This window comes from Prionailurus bengalensis, chromosome B3 (genome assembly GCF_016509475.1).
Source record: "Prionailurus bengalensis isolate Pbe53 chromosome B3, Fcat_Pben_1.1_paternal_pri, whole genome shotgun sequence".
In the NCBI taxonomy this organism is placed as follows: Eukaryota; Metazoa; Chordata; class Mammalia; order Carnivora; family Felidae; genus Prionailurus; species Prionailurus bengalensis.
Genome location: NC_057355.1, coordinates 145,745,779 through 145,759,397, shown reverse-complemented (window position 1 = coordinate 145,759,397; position 13,619 = coordinate 145,745,779). Strand labels below are relative to the sequence as shown.

The following is a 13,619-nucleotide window of genomic DNA, read 5'->3' as shown; positions in this document are numbered from 1 at the left end:
ATGATATTTCTATTGTTTAGAAACTGTCTTGACTTTCTCCAAATTTTACTTTAGTTTTTTGAGTATCTTTAAGATGGTTAAATACTTTGTTCAGAAGATCTATTAGGTCTTTTTCAGAGATTGTTTGCTTTCTTTAACCTTGTGAATGGGACATACTTTCCTGTTTCCTATTTCTTTGTATACCTTGTAAGGTTTTTGTTGTATGGTGGATACTTGAATTTAACCAAGTGTTAACTCTGGAAATCAGATTCTTTTCCATCCCCAGGGCTTGCTGGGTTGTTACCATTTCAAATTACATGTTATGTTCAGTTATAGATGGTCTCTGTGCCAAGGGTCATCCTGAGGTATAAACTTTTTTGAGAGAAAGTGTGTGTTTGAGCACAAGCAGGGGCCGGAGCAGAGGATCCCCAGCAGGCTCTGTGCTGTTAGCTGGGAGCCCGAAGTGCAGGGCTTGATCACACGAACCACAAGATCATGACCTGAGCCGAAATCAAGAGTCAGATACCTAACCAACTGAGCCACCCAGGTGCCCCTTACGTATAAACCTCAGCTCTTTTCAGACCAAGCTTTTCCCTGAGCATGTACACTTTCTATTTTTCCCTTGTAAATTCAGTTGCTTTCATACATCAGTCTGTTATCTGGCAAAAAAAGGGCAAAGATGAGAAAATTGAAGGTGGTGGGGGTACTCTCTCTTTACATCCCCTGTTAAGTCATGTTAGCCTGAAGGGGAGGGGCTTGCAACAATGGGGGGAGGTGCAACAACGGCCTCTCTTTGCACTCTGACCAGAGGCTGCAATCCTAGAACAGATCCCTGCTACTTGGAGGACAGGGTCCTTTTGGCCCACCCTGGCTCCCCTATCAGATGTGAGATCTCTGTGGCAGGGCCTGTAGCCTCTTCTCAGGGTATGTTCACACAAGGGCAGCGTCCACTTGCTATTTGGTTAACTGCTTAGATGAGGCAGCAAATGTCCTCAGTAGACATCCTCGGAACCTGCTAGTAATGGAGGAAATGGATTCCAGTGAAAGGCAATGTATCACAGAGGTCCCGGAGGACTCCAATCACCATCCCCTATTGTAAAGCAACCTCCGGGAGCCACATTTCAAATCCCTGTGACACTCTGTCCTCCCTTAGCCACAGTAAACTGGAGCTGCCAACAGAGCCTACAACAGCTGCAAGTGAACAAACCTGATAGAAATGTTGAGAAGCTGTGGAGTGTATCAGACACAGCCTGTCAGGAATTCACATCAGGTTTAAGAACTGAAGGAATAGAAGCTTCACGAACGCAGGGCACCATGAGAAAGCCAAGTCACGAGGAGTACAGTTCTAGGGGACCAGGAAACTTATGGGCAGTGGACAGAAAAAGAGAAACCCAGGGACGCAGACAGGTGGGCAGCACCCTGGAGGGATGCTGTCTTGCACAGCTGCCTGGAGCCCTGACTGCTACAGTATGTCCACAACGCCAAACTGCAGCAATCTCTGGGTCCTCAGAAGTCGAGACTTGTGTGACATTCCCAATACCATTATCATGTGACTCCTTGGAAAACCATCCTCCACGTCTGGGCAAAGTTTTCAATCAAAACAGCTTGTAGTTACGTCTAGAAAATTTTCTTCAGTGTTGGAGGTCCCCAACCCTGCCACTAGAGAACAATCCTTGACCTAGCAGCCACAATATAAAAACTCTGTGTCCACTCAGGCCCTGACGCTCCAGGGACCTCCTGCTGGGTGTGGGCCTTTATCCAAACTCCAAATGGGACACCTGGTCTAAGGAGGGTGAAATTCTAGCATTCATGGGTGCTCTGATTCTGCTCCCTCTGGGAAAGGGGTTTGGGCCTGCTCTCTCCAATCTGGGGCACTGGGACTCAACAGACAAGGCTGTTTGGAGACCCCAAACTTCCCAGGATAAATAAAAGTGCATCCTTGTCTGACCAGTCCTCCACTGCTGGGTGTCAGCCATGGGACTGCCCTCCACTCCCTCCTGGACTCCCAGTGGCTTAGCTGCCCCTACAGGAGAATGCAAATAGAATTGTTCCTGCAGCCTTATAAAGCTTCAAGGGCTTGACTTTGCAGATGTCCCACTGCTTCCAGCCTCATCTGCTGCAGTCCACTTCAGGGAAGGGCCCTCCCTTCCACATTTCTACTCATACTCATCCTCAAGTGATGCTGCTTTTAATTTCAGACAGTCAAGTCCCCAGTCATTTTCTCTCTCAAGTTCTACCCCTCTCCCGTGTGTGCTTTGGTCTGGGAACTCCTCCAGGGTCGGGAACAATGCAAGCTTGCCCAAGGTCTGACGCAGGTCAGGAGCTAAAGGATCTGCTGGGGTACCTGAGGGAATGGTGCCCTTCCTTTGGGAGACTGCTTCTGATGGCTCTAGTCCATTCAGTGTAAATTTCAATCAACGTCAAGCAATCTGTCATCTTGTCTTCCCTGCACAAACCATCTTAAGGAACAAAGTTCCTCCTTATCTCTGCATTAAGTCCCTCACAGTGCAACAAAGACCTGAAAGCTGGATAGGGCACAGTTCACTTAGGCAGAAATGTTGGGGTCCAGCTTGTGTGGGTATGCCACAGGACCTCAGGACAGTTCTCTACTCTCCGGGCTTATTTCTTCCTATGAGGTGCATGTTAATACCTGCACTACCAACCCCACTGGATACTTTGGAATGACGCTTCTTCCTCCAGTTACAAGACTGCTAGTACTAGACGTGACCCAGCTTCACCCACTGGCCCTGAACTCCTCACTCCTGTTCATCTTGGGCTGGGGGCTTCAATGTTGCCGGCACCACCTTAGTGCTACCCCATGACAGTGCTGATGGGAGGTGCTCCACTCACTCTGTTCGGAGAGGTGACAGGCTGAGCTAGCTACTGGTTCAGGGTGCTGTCTGCAGCTGTTACAGGATCCCAGTAGGCCCAGGAACTGTCCTCAGCCATAGACTTGGCTTGGTCGGAGTACCACTGCAGAATAAATGTTGCTCGTAGTAATCACCTATGGCACACTAATGGCTGCTTAACCACAGGGCTTCCCTTCAACTGTTCAGTAGCTTAAAAATAACTTCTAGCTACTCACTGCTCTCCTCAGTCTACTCTGATCCCTGCTTCCGATGTCTGGAGATCCCAGGACACACATTACCCTTCTATCCCCTTCTTTCAGACAAGACCAGTTTTCCCTATCTGCCCCAGCCCGGCAAGAATCCCTCCACTGACATTATTAGGCTTCCATCAGAATTTTAAGTGCTGCATGGTGGAGTTACCATCTCTACTACGGAGAAGTCTCCCAGAGAGGCCCAGGCTGGAATCCAGGTCTGATTCCAAAGCCCACGTGAATATGCCCCTTAAAAAGAGCTCACTGGGGTGCCTGGGTGGCTCAGTTGTTAAGCATCTGACTTCAGCTCAGGTCATGATCTCATGGTTCATGAGTTTGAGTCTCACACTGGATAAGCTTAAGCCCCACTTCTCTCTCTGCCCTGTGCTCACTCGCACCCTCGAAAATAAATATGCAAATAAGTATAAAAAAGCCTCACTGAATGAATAGTATCCCAATAGCAGGCACTGGAGCAACTCGGACCCTTCCCAGGTCTGTTTTGAGATCCTAACACTATTCCCCCAGTCTAGGTTCTGAGGAAAACGTCTCTGCAGGTAGCTATTCTCCCCATATTCTAGTACACAGAATGATCCAGTTTTCTGGCTGTAAACCACCAGGTATTAGGGCTGGAGTACAGAGTCCTACTGCAGGTGGACATAAAACCTGAGCCCCCAGCCTTCTAAGAGCAAAGGCTCACAGGGTCAACTACAGAGACTGCATAAGCCAGCCTCGAGACCTCTGCCAAGTTATTTGCCCATATCACTCTGCTTTATCTTGTCATGTTTTCAAAAAAGAGATTTTGAGAGTGAGTGAGAGACAGGCAGTGAACAGGGGAGGAGCCAAAGAGAAAAGACACAGGATCCGAAGCAGGCTCCAACCCATGAATTGTGAGATCACACCTGAGCAGAAATTGGACACAAGCCACCCAGGTGCCCCTATAGTCTGTCAATTAAAAGTCAAAGGGGACGCCTGGGTGGCTCAGTTTAGCATCCGACTCTGGCTCAGATCATGATCTTGCGGTTTGTTGAGTTCAAGCCCCATGTCAGGCTCTGTGCTGACAGCTCAGAGCCTGGATCTTGCTTCAGATTCTGTGTCTCCCCCCTCTCCCCGCCCCCCCTCCCCACGCTCTCTCAAAAACAAACATAAAAAAACAAAACCAAAAACATCTTTAAGAGACACAAAATGCAGCAAGAAGTCTCTTTTTGACCAGTACCCTTCTAGATTTTCCACTTTTAAGACGACCAGCTTTTATTTCAAAGTTCTCTTCAGATCAAAGGCTTATACTCAGTGCTTACTGCCCTGGAGTAAATGGGGGGGGGGGGGGGGGGGACACGGACGACTGCAGCATAGCCCGAGATGGAAAGCACTGTATTAAAAGAATACCTCTTTCCCTTCTCAAACCAGAGGTTCATCGATTCCAGAAAGGACTTGTTTAGAGAAAAATCTCCTCTATGTCCCTTTCTTAAATTCTTTAACGTTTATTCATTTTTGAGAGAGAGACACAGAGTGCGGGGGGGATGGGACACAGAATCCAAAGCAGGTTCCAGACTCTGAGCTGTTTAGCACAGAGCCCGACTCAGGGCTAGAACTCACGAGCCCTGAGATCATGACCTGAGCCAAAGTTGGCCGCTTAACCAACTGAGCCCCTCAAGCACCCGTTTCCCTTTCTTAACTAGAGATAAAAACTGTATAGTCCAGTTACAGGACTATACACTTAACACCTCAATTCCCCAAAGTAATTGAAGAAATTTCAAGAACTCAGATTAAGGCAGAACTTTTCAGTTTGTAATTACTTTGGGTTACAGGACAGGAATACAAGACCTAGGGAAAGTCACTGACCCACAGTAATGAGGCAGTGTGTGTTTTGTGAGTGGGACTTGCAACCATGGAAGTAAAACATCCCAACACAAATCCAAACCAGCAGCTACAAAACAGGGCAGAGTTCAATGCTCCAATCATATAAAATAAAAATCTAGACTAATTTTAATATTAAAGCAAAGACAAAATATAATTTCAACATTGTTTTAATCAAGTAATGTAGCTGTTTAAAACAGGAAATTTTAAAACCGTTGAATAGATTAAAGCAAGGATTAACTTACTAAGATAGTTTCTATGGGTAAAATTTTTATTATGTGGATTTGAATTCCATTCTAGGTTTGGCACCAGACTGAATACTGGTCTCAGCCAAAATAGTGTTTAGAAGCCCGAATGGGTTTTCTTTCAGATTAAAAGAAGGAGGGTAGGGGAGAAGAAGAAAGCTCCATAACAAAACCCTATTAGCTTGACATTGGGTATGTTGAATGCAACTTGGCCTAAGTCACCACCAACTCCTACAGAATTTCAGATAATGAAAGCAAAATCGCCTATGGCAAAGAATTGTAACCTATGTAAGATACAAGTTTGCAAAAATCTCATCTCTTTGGTGTGACAGAGCACATTCCCTCCTGGTAGGTGCTTCTTCACTCAATATTGACTGAAAGGCAGAGAGAGACCAATTTGCAGACAGATTACTTGATTTTACTTCCTTAAAACATCAAGCTAACAAGATTTTATTATACCAAATGTTTATATAATTTCCAATGTGAAAAATTCTTAGATACATTTATTAAGGTCTCATTATAATCTGTGAAGATGGATCACAGAAAAAAGCGATGCAAGACAGTGCTCCCAACAAAATTAACCCTTTGAATTTTTGATTCCTAGTGTACTTTGTGGAAAGGAATAAATGGAACAAGTTTCTCCCCTGAAGAGAATTTCTGATATAGCCATAACCCACGTCAAATGAGTTTGACCAGCTAACTGAGCCAAGAATTCACCAGCAAGTTATTTCCAAATCTAAATCTCAGGATGGGCTGGGTCAGGCCCCAGTAACCTGTATTCAGTGACCATCATCAGACTTCTTGGGTGTCTGGCTATATTCAACATGAAATAAAAAACACCTTAAGTCTTACACCAAAATATAGGCTTTAACTGGAAGTATGCTCTTAGCTTTTTTTTAAATAAAACATTTTGGGGGGGGGGGGAATCATGTTTGAGACACAGTAACACTTATTTTGGCAAGATAGCAACCAAAACCTAAAAAGCATTAAGCTACTAAGTATCCACATGTAAAAGGCATTAAACAAACCATATTATCAGGAAGAAATCCACAATGAACAAAAGATACAGTATGCCTAAAACATTTGAAATTATAATTAAACCCTAAGAATAAGAGTTGAAAAATTATGCTCATTTTGCTAGAGATTAAGTGCACCTTTTCCTGCTTCCCCCAAATAAAGTCATAGCTTACTATATAACCACACCTTAGTTTCAAAATTTTCTCAGTATAAAGCAACAGCTACATACACGTAAAATGCTTATTTGTTAATGTAATAATTCCCCTGGCTCATCCAACGTGCAATGCACATGACTCCAAAGACTACAATTTGGGGTAAGTATACACGAACTGAAAAAACACAATTCAAGTTTCAAAACCTGCTCTTAAAATTATTTATAGGACACTCAGGTCATTTTTACTTCTCAGTAAGATAAAGATGTCACGCTGCCATTTGATTATCAGTCCACCTTGGCATGAGAAGAATGTACATTACCAGATGCCAATTTGAGGGACTGAACACTCAGAAAGTACTTATTTCTCAATGGCTGCAGAGAATTATAAGTAAGCTTATGTTTACATTCTGCTGAAGACACCTTTACAGTCTCAGCATCTAACAATATCTAACAGGCTCCAAGAGTCCTATCAGGTTAATGATGGTGCAGTATTTTAAGGAGCCATTTCAGCGTAAGTCATTCAGAGCCAAAATCTTAAGAATGACCAAAATCAAATCTTTATTTTTTAACTGTATAAATGTGATCCAAATGTGTCCACCACTAATTTTTCAAAAAGAAACATGCTATAAATAAGCAAACTATATCTGCTCACTGATATGTGTATGGACTCCCTAGATGTCTTGTTGGGCTTAATTACAGACCACTCACAGCAATACATTTTTAGTAGAAAGTGTAGCATGATGTTAAGCCGTTTTAGCTTTTGCACATACATGTTGCACTTCTGGCTGATGATGCAGAAAGATTTGCAGCATTACACTGTTAAGCTGGGCTGCACCCACCCCTTTAAATGGCATCAATATCAATGTCATCATCCTTGTTGTCAGACTTCACAGCTTCAACTTTAGGTACACTGGCAGTCTTCGAATACACCACCTGATAAAACAAATTTTTTGTTTACTGTAAATTTCTGTCCCAGTAAACCTATTTATAAAAAGTAATAATAGTAGTACAAATCGATGGTCAATAAGGAAAAAAAAAAAAAAACTACCCAAACACAGACTTTATTTTTTCTAAGTTTTTGTCATGTGAAAACCAAGTTCTCCCTCTATGGCCTAACATTTTAATTTTCATACACAACTAGCCCCTCTATACTCAACCTGCTGTTACCTTTGAGCATTCATAGATTATTGCCAATCAAATCGAGAGATTTCACTTACCAAAGATTTTCAGTTACCCAAGACTGCCATTCTAAACTTCCCAAACCCCCACCTCTAACACTATTTACCTCAATATTCTCATCTTCATCATCTTCTTCACCACCAGAAGATTCCTCCTCTGCTTCCTTCAACCATTTTATAAATGGTTCCGCTTTGACACGAATCTCTTTGGCAAGGTCTTTTGAAACATATTTCTTAGACGCCTAAAAAACGTTCAATACAATTTCCTTAGTTGAGGAATCTAAAAAATAATTTTTGAGTCACTCATAGAATTGCCCACATTCAGCTCTTTGAAGGGACTGGGTCACATCCTAATCTGGACTCAACGCCAGGTGGGAATCACCTACGGGTTATCCCAGGGACAGTATTTCAACGTAGAAGTATTAGAAGTTACTTCTTCCAAAAGAGCCCCCCAACAGCGGTCGACACTTCTCATCTTGAAGAGACTGTTTATGTATCTACACTCCCCACCTTTTCTGACCAGCTGATGATGACTTCTTCTTCCAACAGATCTGCATCATACATCTCCTTCAAGATATGGGGAATCTTGGAAATGAGCTGAGCTTGATGCATTGCTACCACACACTCCAAACCGTGAAGAAGGTACCGTTGAGCTTTTTTGTTGTTGTGACAAAACTGGAAATAAACACGTTGGCATTAACAATTTTTCAAAGCAGCACTAAAAGTACATTAATCGTCCCAGTATCATTCCTTAAAGCTCTGGCCTTCAACAGTGATTCGGTCAACCCTTAAAGACCTGTGTGTTATTTTATCTACAAGGAGCTATGTACAGCATTTTCCAGATACTCCCGTGCTTGTGAGGTAGGTCAATCATTTCCATTTTTAGTATGACAGAGAACAACGTTCCCAGGGTCACCCAGCTCTCATCTTATTTGTGAACCTAAAATAATTTGCTTACTCGTAGGAAATGGCGCCTGTATTTCTTAATTTGTTCTCTAATCTTCTCATTAAAAAGAACTTCAGTCAAAACAAGAGGGCCCATGGCTTTTACATCCAATCTTTCTGCTTCAGCAACAATTTCTTTGTCTGATGAGTCAATAATACCTTCTTCTTTCTTTTTCTGCAAACAAAAAGGAAGCAGTTCAGTGCATTGGAGGGATATCTTGCTCTAGAGATGCCAGTTAGTAGTTCCAACTGTCAAGGATCTTTTTCCTAATTTATTATAGTTGCAGGACTTACTTATTCACATTTTAAAAATTTATCTACTTTGAGAAACTGCAAGCGGGGGTAGGGGGAGAGAGACAGAGACAGAATATCTCAAACAGGCTCTGCACTTGAACTCATGAAAAGATCATGACTTGAGCTGAAGTGGAACGCTGAACTGAGCCACCCAGGCACCCCAGTTTCAGGACTTTTCAATGATTGTGTGCACGCCAAAGATAGTACCTGGAACCACCTTCAAGAAGTTTTTGAGCAAAACATGGAAAAAATAAACCTGGCACCGGAGTATTCAAAAGACAGCTCGAGAAAAAATTACTCGCCAAGTAACCAGCTTAGTCACAGATACCTTAAAACCCAAGGCTGGAAAAAAATTGATTTCTTGATCGTGTAATTGTTTAACTGCTCTTGAAGCAACTTGCTTTACCTTAACAAAATCAAACAGGATATTGACCCGCTCTTCAACAGTCCTTTCCAAATCATCACTGAGTGTCAGAACTTTCGCATGGTCACTGATTTCATCCATTCTGCGTCTTTGAGCTTCCTCAGTTGTATCCTCCCCCCAATCATCATCCTCCTCTTCTTCCTGTTAAAAACAAGTATGGTTGGTCAAATACCTTAAAAATACAAAAAAAAAAAAAAGCCAGATTTCTAGTCATGTTAATGACATCAGGTTCATTTTCCACAAACACACATCAGGCTTTTCTAACCACAGGATCAGGAACCTAACATACTGTTGCAATGTTGTAACTATGACTAGTTTCATTCTCTTTGCCCATGTCACCCAAGCATCGTATTTTACACAACTTTAGCGCCTACCATACCATCAACTGTGCACTCACCACAGCATGTGGAGGAGGACTGATCTCATTTGGTGGTGGTGGTGGGGGGGTCTCACTGCTGGACATGGAACCATTTTCCTTGTCTTTGCCCTTCCTGTTTTTCTTTTCCTTTTCTTTCTTTCCTGTACCACTGTCACTATTCTCTACAGGAAAACCAAAAAAGAAGTGAAAAATTAATACAACAGTGTGTACAACACTTCATGGTGTCTCATGAACCTTTAAAACCTTGCCCCCTTTTGCTTTGGAACGTTCCCCTCAGAAAACCATACACAAACACAATGCTACTTAATAATTCAAAAAGGACTCATAAACCAAGTTCATCTACCATTATTTCATATGTGAAAACACTCAGGGTAAGAAGAGAATGTCCCCCAAATACTAGAAAAGATTAAGATGTAGTGCCTCAGAAAGAACAGGTAATTAAGCGAAAGTTGGCACTCCTGACCCTCTCTCCCCCCATGAACCTGAACAAAGGCTTATCTCAACCGCACTTTAGTTAGAACGCTGTTTAAGTCTATATAACAGTCGGTCTCATGGAAGAGACCACTGGAATAGGTTAGACTTTCTTGCTATAGCAAGCTCAAATTGCATCAGACAACTTCGATCATCTGACACAGAGTGTTGCTTGCAATGTTCTAAAGCCACTCAAGCTTAAAAAGCGAAGACCCCAGTTCACAAAACAGTATTCCAGAAGTAGATCTTTTGCTGGGATCCCAACAGTTTGTTTTATAGTATCTACTTCTCCCGTTCCAAAAGAACAGATCTTAAAAACCGACAACAACAACAACAAACCGAACAAAGAGTTTAACTGGCAGTCTTTCAAACTCATAGATTCCACATAACACGGTGCAAAGATTAGAAATCCCTTATATTTTAATTTTGTAACAGCAAGAAAGCTTCAGTTTTGTTTCCAACATCAGTTGCTTTTAAGCTAAAATCTTAGAAGTTCATCATGAACACTTACCAGGTGGGTTTTTGAGAATGAACGTGCAGAGTTTATGATGTGTGTCAAGCATGCCTCGATAGCCACAGGCTTTACAAGAATTACCTATTGTTTGCTTCTTTGGATTGACATGCTGCCAGAAAGGAAACAAAGATTAAAAACAAGTATGTCATCTATGATAAAAAAGCAAAAATTCTTCAAGTAGCAAGGTGTTGAAGTATCTGATGGTAACTCGTTTAACATAAAAACGGTATCTTTTACAAAAATAATCTACATAGAAGAGTATGAAAGTATTTTAAAAAAACGTGTTGCTTCTGGTTTTTACTTCCAATGAAGTTGTTTTGCCTTCTCGGGAACAGAACTTGGTGGAATCACAGAACTGATCAGAAAAGCAGATAGGTGACTTTTTCTCTTAGTGACAAAACCCTCAAGAACACTCACCAGATCTGTTTCAGGATTCTCACACTCAGGACAGAGAACAAATTTTTTAATGAATCCATCCAACATGTCTTGCAGCTTATTCGCCTCATGAGATCCATTGACAATGTAACGGTCATTCTTAACATCAAACTGGGTCTGTGCTCCCAGCTCACAACCAAAATATTTGGTGGGATCTATGGGGGGAGAAAAAGTTCTGTTAACTAAATCTTTGGCTACTCATTCCTCCTTATACAAATGTCACTCTTTACACTTTTATGTGGAGTTAAAATGTGTTGCTTGGGTAATTTTATCTCCTAACAGCAACTAGTACATCAGTTGTTTTTCACCCCCAGGATTCCACTTAACCCCGAAACTAATTAACATAGAACCGAAACAAGACACCCACAAAGTTCGTCATTTCTACGTTGATGTTTTTTTCAGACTCCTCCTAAGAGGCATTACTTACACGTTGGAGGCCGATTAAGCGCCTTTGCAACGTCAACCATGTTGACTATAACTGTCTTGATACCATTTCCTTTGCCCTCAACCTAAAGAAAAAAAGACCTTTAATTTTGCATTATCTGCCCCAGAAGCTGCAATCTTTTAAAATCTACAAAAAGAGCTCAGGCCTCATTACGAAGATCGGGATTACCTTGGCAATCAGACGGGGCATCTTGTAGCGATAGAACTGGTCTGACACACTGCGGTTGACATTGACAGACATTTTGGCTTATTAGTGGCTTTATCAATAAGATGAAGAGATCTTTGATTGCAACTTTTTGGTATCTTCTGTCTGGAGAAGAAGGGATGACATAAACGACTGCAAGAGTTCTCGGTCTCTGACATGAAAAAATTTTCGCCACTGAGGCTGTAAGCTTCTTGTTTGTATGCTATGTTTCCCCAATACAGGTACCAATGGCTGCGCAACAGCTCTGAAAGAGAAAGAGAACACACAACCCCCCCCCGACGTTTAACGGGATTCCCGCGCGAGGACACCTCCCTTCGCCTAATTCTGCTACATGAGCGCACCCAGCTCACGTGGGAAGCGGCCAGCACCCCATCTAACACAGAACACCTGTGGCGGCATAGCAGGCCTGCACCTGGACTAGGGTGGGAGACGCCGCGCTGCTCCGGCGGCCGCGGGCTCGCACCACGCCGAACACACGGCCCGTCGGAGGTCCGCTTCCGTGCAGCGGCCATATCTCAACAGCTGCCGGGAGACCGAACCGGGGCCTGCGCTCTGCAAACCTAGCCCGTCTCGCGAAGAAACTTCTCAGGTTCCCTCCCCCACCCCCCACGCCGAGACGGAAAACTACGGACTCGTCCTCCGGCACCGGGCGCTCGCTCCACCCCCACCGGGAAGCGCGCGCTCGCGGCCGTGCGCGCGGACTGCGAGGCGGCGACCGAGCGCGACCTCGACCTCTCCTCCCCGGCTCCGCTCCGGGCCCCGCCGGCCGCGCCGCCGCCCTGCCATGTGCGCCGCCCGGCCTCGGCGCGGCGGGGGAAACGAAACCGGCCGAGGGGCGCCGGCCCGGGCCGCCCCCGCCCCCGAGCGAGCGATGACTCATGAATGCAGCAATTAGGCCTGACTCAGCCCGCGCGGCGCGCTCCCGCGGGGCGGAGTGGGGGGCGGGAGCGAGGAAGGGGGGAGGGAAGCGAGGGAGGAAGGGGGGCGGGGGCCGGGGCGGAGGGCAGGGCGCGGGGGCGCGGGGGCCGCGGGGGCCCGCCCGAACTGCGCCACACGCGCGCGGGTCACGCGGCGCGCCGCCATCTTGTGCGGCCGCCATCTCCCCGCCGGCCCGCCGGCGGACTCACCGTTTTCGTCAAATAAAGACATAAACCCAACGCTGCTCGCCCGGGACTGGGATGAAGTGAGGCGCGCGTGAACCCGAGTCCGAGGAGGGGCGGCGGAGGCGGCGGAGCAGCGCAGCGAGCAGCGGCCGGGCCAGGCGCCGCCGAGCAGCGGGGAGGGGCTGTCCCAGCGACGTCCGGGGTCCACACCCTTCAGCGCCCGGGGCCTGGCGACCTGGCGCGGAGAGACGGCGCCGTGAGCCGCGGGCGTCGGGGCGCCTTCCCCGCCAGCCAGCGGCCCGCGGGGGTCGAAGGGGCGGGGAGGACTGGGGAGGGGGCGCGGGGCCGCCGCCCCTCCACCGGACTCACCTCTGGAATGTTCTCGCTCTGACTGAACAACGCCGCCGCCGCGCTCAAGCTACCCTCGGCCCCTGCGCCCGCCCCCCGCGCCAGGCCGCACGGCTCATTGGCCCGAGGTGCGCCCGAGCTCGCTCGTCATTGGCCCACGTGCCGCGTCAATCGCGTCTTTCTCCGCCCCTCCTGCTTCCTGAGGCTCCGCTCGCCGCCTCAGCCCGCCCCCATCTCCCGGGTCCGGCGTTCCTGCCTCTGCCCTCCCCTCCCCCCGCCTTTCCCAGAGGTCTTCGCGGTCTCGCGAGAGCAGGCTGGCCGCGGCTGGGGGCTGGCCGCGGGGCCGCGCTTTGTCGGTTTGAGCGACGGGGAGGGGGACGATGGCGGTTGACTCCCTTCCCCCGCCGCCCTGGCTTCGCGGCGTTCCCACCGAGTTCCCCTCGCGGCGGGCGCGCGGCCTCCCCAGTGGGTTCCTAGCTGCCCTTTCGGTCCCCTGGGGACGCCCGTCGTCGGTCCTCGAGGCGGAAGTT

At 46.3% G+C, this 13,619-nt stretch overlaps 1 protein-coding gene and 1 non-coding gene across 4 annotated transcripts; both read right to left on the bottom strand.

The window, feature by feature from the left end:
* Positions 1 to 5,087: 5,087 nt before the first annotated feature.
* On the bottom strand, positions 5,088 to 13,179 carry EIF5 (eukaryotic translation initiation factor 5). Of its 3 annotated transcripts, none has more exons than XM_043557077.1 (11): positions 13,111 to 13,179; positions 11,603 to 11,882; positions 11,417 to 11,498; positions 10,972 to 11,144; positions 10,552 to 10,663; positions 9,588 to 9,730; positions 9,173 to 9,331; positions 8,486 to 8,647; positions 8,038 to 8,202; positions 7,635 to 7,769; positions 5,088 to 7,282 (listed from the first exon to the last, which is right to left on the bottom strand). In XM_043557077.1, exons 2-11 carry the CDS (start codon positions 11,672 to 11,674, stop codon positions 7,193 to 7,195), a joined length of 1,293 nt encoding a protein of 430 aa, XP_043413012.1. In that variant the 5' UTR covers positions 11,675 to 11,882; positions 13,111 to 13,179; the 3' UTR covers positions 5,088 to 7,192. The 3 variants fall into 3 exon arrangements, with proteins under 3 accessions (XP_043413012.1, XP_043413010.1, XP_043413011.1); XM_043557075.1 differs by lacking the exon at positions 13,111 to 13,179 and adding an exon at positions 12,766 to 12,879; XM_043557076.1 differs by lacking the exon at positions 13,111 to 13,179 and adding an exon at positions 12,271 to 12,517.
* On the bottom strand, positions 10,091 to 10,214 carry LOC122469871. Its single transcript, XR_006293750.1, has one exon. It is a non-coding gene; the product is annotated as a small nucleolar RNA SNORA28 (small nucleolar RNA).
* Positions 13,180 to 13,619: the final 440 nt, after the last annotated feature.